Consider the following 8,693-nt stretch of genomic DNA (forward strand, 5'->3'; position numbering starts at 1 on the left):
GGTTTGTCCAATACGGGACAGTCAGGGGTCAGTAAACCACCAGGGAAATACTCACCTTCACAGCACAATTAATGTGGAAATGTAATGATCTGGTGTTTATCTGGAACAGGCCTCTCTTCAGTCAACGGTCAGTTAATCGAATTTACTTTACTGTACGAACGTTCATTGGTGAATCCAATCAATGCAATAGCTCTGTGCTAACGCTTAAATACTGAGTTCAGCGTTGAGGCATCTAACACTTTGTCCACTGTCTGTTCCCATGGAAGATGTTCAAAAGAAACACAAGGAGACTCTGTGGGCACAAACTGAAACACTGAGAGTGAACACGATCCTGATGAGGGAGAAGGTGAAGGTTTTCCAGCTGGTTGAACGATACGCTGAGCTCACGGTCATTTCTACTGTTCGAGATCGGAGACTGGTGGAACATGAGCTGCTGGCAAGAGGCAGAGACCACGAGGAGTGGAGACAGAACCATCTCCGTGGAAAGCTGGAAAAAATCCGGACGGATCAGTTATTCCAGAGCTGCTTTTCCCGGAGTAAATCCAAATCTGGGAGTTCGGCAGCAGTGGCCGGAGTTGCATTTATTGGAAAAGGCTGAGATTGGTATCCATGCTGAAATCCTGGGATTTTCTGGTGAGGAACGGAAGAACTATTTCATCAAACATTTTGTAGATCAAACCGTGGCGGAAGCTGTTTTCAAACACGTGAAGGAGAACGATATCCTGTACACCATGAGCTACAACCCCTCCTACTGCTGGATCCTCGCTCTGGCACTGGGCCCCTTCTTCACACAAAGAGTCAGGGACCCGCAGAGAGTCCCCAAGACTATCACCCAACTGTACTCCTACTATATTTACAACATCCTGAAAAACCACGGCCGTGAGATTGAGAACCCCCGTGATGTGTTACTCAGGGTTGGTCAGATGGCCTTCAGAGGAGTGTCTGAGAGGAAGATTGTGTTTACAGATGGAGATTTGATCAACTACAATCTGCAGCCTTCCCAGTTCCTGTCCGGGTTCCTGATGGAGCTTTTGGAGAGAGAGGATTCTTCCCGGTGTGTGGTGTACACATTCCCACACCTCACCATCCAAGAGTTTGTAGCTGCAGTCGCACAATTCCTGACTCTCCATCCCGGGGATATCCTGAAATTCCTCACTGAAGTCCACAACACGACAGATGGGCGATTTGAGGTATTTCTCCGTTTTGTTGCTGGTCTCTCCTTCCCAATGACAGCTCGGGGTCTGGAGGAGTTTCTGGGTCCATTTCCTCATCAAACAACCTGCCGGGTGATTGACTGGGTGAAGGAGGAGGTTAAACGCCAGAGTGGAAACACAGAGAGTGAAGCTGGTAGAAGGAGCCTCCTGAACACATTACACTACTTGTTTGAGTCTCAGAATCATGGACTGTCTCAGGCCGCTCTGGGATCTGTGGAAAAACTTTCATTTTGTGAAATGACACTGTCCCCGATTGACTGCGCGGTCCTGTCTCATGTCATCGGACACTGTGATACAATAAAACAGCTCGACCTATGGAACTGCCACATTCAGTGTGAAGGAATCCAGCGGCTGGGACCCGGGCTGCACAAGTGCCAGGAGTTGAGGTAACTTGATTTATCTCTCACTCTGAACTGTGAAACTGTTCCATTGTGCTGTTTCAATGTAAAGGAATTTCGGTAAACTTGTAGTAAATCAGATTGTGAAGAACTGTGACAAATGACCAGGGGATAGGTCAGTAATTCTCCAAGGATGGGAGGGTTCTGTGGTTCCTTGTGAAGGGATGTTGGAGATTTCATCAGATCAGTGAACAACGACCATTGGTTTAATGGTAGTAAATCATAGGAATGGCCGTGTTTCTCGCTGCATGTGACACGTCCATTGACAATGTTCCTTCTCACTGTTACTGACACCCACACCGACACTGACTGCAGCAGGTGGGTCAGAGATTCACACCCCCTTCCCGGTGAGGGACAAGAGACCGTCAGCAGACTGTCCCAGTGAGAAGACAAGAAATACCATTGTGAGGTTGTCCTCCGCAGCCCTTCCGCGTGTGTGACTATCACCATCAGTCCACCTGTGTGACTGTGTTCACTACCAGATACCCAGACCCCATGGGTGCAACTCCTCTCCCAACTGTGGGTCTCAGTTCAGTTCCACCCCTCCCGTACAGTCTATTTCTGGATCATCTCATCTTGTGGGGTTATCTTTTCCCATCGGTGTACTGCTATGGGACTGCTCATCCCCATTCCCCTTCCTCCTGTGGTATCTCTCATCATTATCTCTTTCCTCCTGAGGGATTTCTCTTCCCCAACTCCTTCCTATCGCAGGTTCTGTCTTTATATCCATTTTCCTCAGGTGGGGTCTCTTCCACCGTCTCCCATGGACACTTTCACAAATCTTCCTCACTGTGGGTCTTTCTCCCATCCTTCATCCCTGCCCCTCCTGACGCTCTCACATCAGGAACACTTTTATAACCATCGGGGAATGAGACAGAATATGTGGAGTTTACAGAGTCACACCGACAGACTAAAGTACTGACATTCGGTGAATACCCTGGAGCTGGGCAGTGAGGGACATTGACAGTGATGGGAACTCCGATCAGTGATTTACTGAAGGGTTTAATGTTTCCAGAAATATCCGAGTGAGAGAAATTCCCTCAGACCCACGGTTTGAATCACTTTGTTCATCAATCTGTCTGTTTGTCTTAGACTGAGTGATAATAAACTGGGAGATTCAGGAGTGAAACTTGTGTCTGCGGCTCTGAGGAACCCGGAGTGTAAAATACAGAAACTGCGGTAAGTACCGGACTGTGGGAGATTGTGTATACAGTCACTGGGTGTCTGACACTGAACATTAATGTGATCAGTAGAAACAAAGAAACAAAGAAAACATACAGCACAATACAGGTCTTTCAGCCCACAAAGCTGCGCCGAACATGTCCCTGCCTTAGAACTACATTGGCTTTACCCGTAGCCCTCTATTTTTCTGAGCTCCACGTAGCCATCCAGGAGTCTCTTAAAGACCCTATGGTTTCCACCTCCACCACTGCTGCCGACAGCCCATTCCATGCATTCACCACTCTCTGTGTAAAAACTTACCCCTGACATCTCCTCTGTACCTACTTCCAAGCACCTTAAAAATATGCCCTCTCGTGCTAGCTATTTCAACCCTGGGGTAAAGCCTCTGACTATCCGCATGATCAATGCCTTCTGAATCCCATGGTTGATAAAGGCCAATACACCATAAGCCTTCTTAGCATAGCATATGCATAGAATGCATAGCTTTCGATATGCGGAGCAGCTTTGGGTGACCTACGGACTCAGAGCCCAAGATCCCCACAATCCTCCACACTGCCAAGAGTCTTACCATTAATACCATATTTCGTCATCACATTTGACCTACCAAAATGAACCACCTCACACTTATCTGGGTTGAACTCCATCTGCCACTTCTCAGCCCAGTTTTGCATCCGATCAATGTCCCGTTGTAACCTCTGACAGCCCTCCACACTATCCACAACACCTTAGTGTCATCTGCAAATTTACTGACCCATCCCTCCACTTCCTCATCCAGGTCATTTATGGAAATCACAAAGAGCAGGGTCCCAGAACAGATCCCCAAGGCACACCACTGGTCGCCGGCCTCCATGCAGAACATGACCCGTCTACAACTACTCTTTGCCTTCTTTGGGCAAGCCAGTTCTGGTTCCATAAAGCAATGTCCCCTTGGATCCCATGTCTCCTTACTTACTTAATAAGCCTTGCATGGGGTACCTTATCACATGCCTTGCTGAAATCCATATACACTACATCAACTGTTCAAAGTTCATCAATGTGCTTTGTCACATCCTCGAAAAATTCAATAATGCTCGTACAGCATGACCTGCCTTTGACAAACCCATGCTGACTACTCCTAATCATATTTTGTCTCTCCAGATGTTCATAAACCCTAACTCTCAGGATCTTCTCCACCAACTTACCAACCACTGAAGTAACACTCACTAGCCTAAAATTTCCTTTGCTATCCCTACTCCCTTTCTTGAATAAGGAAACAACATCAGCAACCCTCCAATCCTCCTCTACCTCTCCCATCGTCAGTGATGATGCAAAGATCATTGCCAGAGGCTCAGCAATCTCCTCCTCGCTTCCCACATTAGCCTGGGGTACATCCCTTCATGGCCCTGTGACTTATCCAACTTGATGCTTTCCAAATGCCGCAGTTTCTTTCTTGCTATCTACATTCTCAAGCTTTTCAGTCCACTGCAAGTCATCCCTACAATCGCCAAGATCCTCTTCCGTCATGAATGCTGAAGCAACTGATTCATTAATTTCCTCCGGTTCCGTACACACTTTTCCATTGTCACACTTGTTTGGTCCTATTATCTGACGGCTTATCCTCTTGCTCTTCACATACTTGCAGAATGCCTTGGGGTTTTCCTTAATCCTGTCCGTCAAGGCCTTCTCATGGCCCTTTCTAGTTCTCCTAATTCCATTCTTTAGCTATTTCCTGCTAGCCTTATAAACTTCCAGATTCATATCATTACCTAGTTTATTAACCTTTCGGAAGCTCTTCCTTTCTTCTTCACTAGATTTACAACAGCCTTTGTGCACCACAGATCTTGTACCCGACCATCCTTTCCATGTCTCATTGGAACGTACCTCCTCAGAACCCCACGCAAATATCCCCTGAACATTTTCTACATTTCCTTGTCCGTTTCCCTGAGGACATCTGTTTCCAATTTATGCTTACAAGTTCCAGCCTGATAGGCTCATAGTTCCCCTTACTCCAATTAAAGGTTTCCCTAACTTGTCTGTTCCTATCCCTTTCTACTGCTGTGGTAAAAGAGATAGAATTGTGATCACTATCTCCAAAATGCTCTCCCTCTGAGAGACCTGACACCTGGCCAGGTTCATTTCCCAATACCAGATCAAGTACAGCCTCTCCTCTTGTAGGCTTATCTACATATTGTGTCAAGAAACCCTCCTGAACACACCTAATAAACTCCACCCTGTCGACACCCTTCACTCTAGGGACATGCCAATCAATATCTGGGAAATTAAAACCTCCCACTTCAACAACCTTTTATTATTACTGCTTTCCAGAATCTGTCTCCCCACCTGCTCCTCGATGTCCCTGTAACTGTTGGGTGGTCTATACAAAACACCCAGTAGAGTTATTGACCCCTTCCTTTTCCTAACTTCCACCCACAGAGACTCCACAGACAATCCCTCCATGATTTCCTCCTTTTCTGCAGCCGTGACACTATCTCTGATCAACAGTGCCTTAGTCTCACCTCTTTTTTCCTCCCTCCCTGTCCTTTCTGAAACAATTAAAGACTGGCCCTCAAAGTAGCCATTCCTGCCCCCGAAACATCCTAGTCTCTGTATCATAGCTCCAAGTGTTGATCCATTATCTAAGTTCACCCGCTTCATTCATGATACTCATCGCATTAAAATAGACACATCTCAAACAATCGGACTGAGTGGGTCCCTTCTCTATCACCTTCCTATCCGCCCTCTCGTACTATCTCCAAATTGTCTCCATTTGTGACCCTACCTCCCTTTCCTCCGTCTCATCAGAGTCGGCCTTCCTCTTCCTTTCGCTGCCCTTCTGAGCCAGAAGGCCACTGTTGCCTCCACCAGGTAGGCTGTCCACACCCCCCTCCAGCGGTACTTGAACAGGGGTACTTATCGTCAAGGGGTACAGCCACAGGGGTACTCTCTAGTACCTAATTCTTTCCTTTCCCTCTCCTGACTGTGACTCACTTCTTCAGTCTCCCGTGGCCCCGGTGTGATCAACTGCCTGTAACTCCTCTCTATCACCTCCTCGCTCTCCCTGACCAGACGAAGGTCATCGAGCTGCATCTCCAGTTCCCTAACTCGGTCCCTAAGGAGCTGCAGCTCGACACACCGGGTGCAGATGTTGCCGTCCAGGAGGCTGGGAGTCTCCAGGATCTCCCACATCTGACACCGAGCACAGAAAACCAGCCTCACACACATACTCTCTGTCTGTATTGTAAACAGATAACCTACCTCGCCTCGACCCTTTATCGCCGAAGCCCCGTTGAGCCAAAGCCTTCCTACTCTGTCTCCCGTTCCTCTGACGCTCGCTCTGTAAATCTGTCTTCCTTTTAAACTCTTCTCGCTGTTCTCACTGGCCGACTTGCGCAGTCGTGCTGAAGAAAAAAATCAGTAATTGTGTTACTGATAAACACTGGGGATTTGTACCGTCTCCTGTCTCTCTGTGTCCTTCACCCTCACTCTCTCTCATCTCCAGGCTGGACAGTGTCGGTCTCACAGATTCTGGTGTCGAGGATCTCGTCTCCGCTCTCAGTACAAACCCATCACTGACGGGGCTGGACCTGGGATTAAACTCGCTGACAGACCGATCTGTCCCCGCTCTCCGCCGCCTCATACTGACCCTCCCGAGTCTCGAGCTGATCCTGTGAGTGTTTGCGTTGATGTTCAATGTGATAAAATATCAGCGGATCCGCGGGTTTTCTGGTGATATTTGTCTGTGAGTGTTGTTGAAACATTAACCCCGGTCCCCTGTTACTGACACTGTTGTGTAATCTGTTTATTTCATCTTTATTCTCCCATCTGTTTCAGGCTGTACGGGAATCGGTTCAGTGAGACCGGGAGGAAGGAACTGAGATCTCTGCAGGAACCCAGACCCGGACTGACAGTGTATCTGTGAACATCTGAATGTGTGAACATCCCCGCCCGCGGGATGGGGACATCTTGGCCGATTCCCCGCCCTGCCCTGCAACTCCCGACCTTACCTTTAATGGCCGCGCGCCAGTTGTAATTCCCAATGGTTTTAAAGGAACTGTCACAGGTCTCGAGCTGCGTGACATGGGAAGCATTCCCGCAGTGACGTATTTCCACCTGTTGTCCGGCGGGTCAGCTTCCGCAGGATGTGCGTATGCGAGACTCCCACGTGACACCCTGGAGAATTACCCAGACAGGAAGAGCCCGGGGTTCGGGGCTCAGTCTGGGATACCAGTGTCCCGGGTGGGTATATCCCGGGAGAGAATCCTTTTCCTCCCTTTGCTGAGGACCGTGCATTCGGCAGCCTGGCCGATATAATGATGTTAAATGGACAAATCCCTCGGCAGTGACCCTGGATCTGCAGCGATCCCGGACACGGCCCTGAAGTGTGATTTTATAATCATCGGTTCCCCGATGCAGAGTGACGGTGAGAAACGGGACTGATTATTCAACCGGTCTCTCGTTGTCGCCGGTCAGTTAATTGTGTGTGACTGTGAGTGAGTCGGGAGCAGCTTATTTATTCCCGCACGTCGGCAGCTCACACATTGTTTAATTTACATTTGTCATGATGAAATCAATAAACCGCTGTAACTTCCTGTCCTGGTGTCGGACTCGAGTTTTATTTGAGGTTTCTGCTGCCCCCCGCACCCTGTGCACTGCAACAGTGGGTCGGAGCTCCTCACACTGACACAGCAGCGTCTCAGCTCCAGGCTGAGGCAGGTCGGATTGGCAGAGTCTGGGTGTCCAGGATCTCATCTCCACCCAACCCCCTTTCTGGCTAACTAACGCGCTCCTGCTCCCCGCAGACAGATAAAATCGACGTGAGTCCACTGAGGTCCGAAGTACGAGAGGGATGGGGAATGGAAAACCGGCGTCACCACAGAGTGAATTTCCCTCCACACCGTCCCATCACACACTCCCGGGGTCAGACACAGAGTGAATCTCCCTCCACACCGTCCCATCACACACACCCGGGGTCAGACACAGAGTGAATCTCCCTCCACACCGTCCCATCACACACTCCCGGGTTCAGACACAGAGTGAAGCTCCCTCCACACCGTCCCAACACAAACTCCCTGAGTCAGGCACAGAGTGAATCTCCCTCCACACCGTCCCATCACACACTCCCGGGGTCAGACACAGAGTGAAGCTCCCTCCACACCGTCCCAACACAAACTCCCTGAGTCAGACACAGAGTGAATCTCCCTCCACACTGTCCCATGACACAGGCCGGGAGTCACACACAGTGTGAAACTCACTCCGCACCGTCCCATCACACACTCCCGGGGTCAGACACAGAGTGACTCTCCCTCCGGCTAAAGACGTTCCTCATCATCTCCGTTTTAAACAATGCATCTCTATCCACACCCGAGGAAATCCGCAGATGCTGGAATTCAAGCAACACACACAAAGTGGAACACAGCAGGTCAGGCAGCGTCTATAGGAAGAAGCACTGTCGACGTTTCTGGCCGAGACCCTTCATCAGGACTAACTGAAAGAAAAGATAGCAAGATATTTGAAAGTAGGAGGGGGAGGGGGAAATGCAAAATGATAGGAGAAGACCGGAGGGGGTGGGGTGAAGCTGAGAGCCGGAAAGTTGATTGGGAAAAGAGATACAGAGCTGGAGAAGGGAAAGAATCAAGGGACGGGAGGCCTAGGGAGAAAGAAAGGGGGAGGGCAGCACCAGATGGAGATGGAGAACAGGCAGAGTGATGGGCAGAGAGAGAACAAAAAGGGGAGGGGGAAGTAAATAAATGAATCAGGGATGGAGCATTTCCGCCTCTGATCTCTCTCTCTTGATCTTACACACACACACACACACAGACACACACACGCACAAGCACAGAAACTATTCAGAATAACTGAGGGACTATTCGGAACGTTGCCGTTCAGAATGCCACATATCACAGATCGATTTCTTGAATTA

The 8,693-nt window shown here is 49.1% G+C and overlaps 1 protein-coding gene across 1 annotated transcript; it reads left to right on the forward strand.

Moving 5' to 3' along the window:
* The first annotated feature begins 656 nt into the window (after window positions 1-656).
* On the forward strand, window positions 657-7,362 carry LOC140723929 (NLR family CARD domain-containing protein 3-like). The gene is made up of 4 exons (XM_073038472.1): window positions 657-1,600; window positions 2,705-2,791; window positions 6,273-6,440; window positions 6,605-7,362. The coding sequence occupies exons 1-4, from the start codon at window positions 732-734 to the stop codon at window positions 6,690-6,692; spliced, it is 1,212 nt and encodes a 403-aa protein (XP_072894573.1). The 5' UTR covers window positions 657-731; the 3' UTR covers window positions 6,693-7,362.
* The last annotated feature ends 1,331 nt before the right edge of the window (window positions 7,363-8,693 follow it).

Source organism: Hemitrygon akajei, unplaced genomic scaffold (genome assembly GCF_048418815.1).
Source record: "Hemitrygon akajei unplaced genomic scaffold, sHemAka1.3 Scf000148, whole genome shotgun sequence".
In the NCBI taxonomy this organism is placed as follows: Eukaryota; Metazoa; Chordata; class Chondrichthyes; order Myliobatiformes; family Dasyatidae; genus Hemitrygon; species Hemitrygon akajei.

What these genes read in the sequence shown, in the direction of transcription:
- LOC140723929 (XM_073038472.1), top strand. Translation starts at nt 732, where the DNA reads ATGAGCTACAACCCCTCCTACTGCTGGATCCTCGCTCTGGCACTGGGC. An exon ending in CACAAGTGCCAGGAGTTGAG is followed by an intron (nt 1,601 to 2,704) that starts GTAACTTGATTT and finishes TGTTTGTCTTAG; the next exon opens with ACTGAGTGATAATAAACTGG. An exon ending in CCGAGTCTCGAGCTGATCCT is followed by an intron (nt 6,441 to 6,604) that starts GTGAGTGTTTGC and finishes CATCTGTTTCAG; the next exon opens with GCTGTACGGGAATCGGTTCA.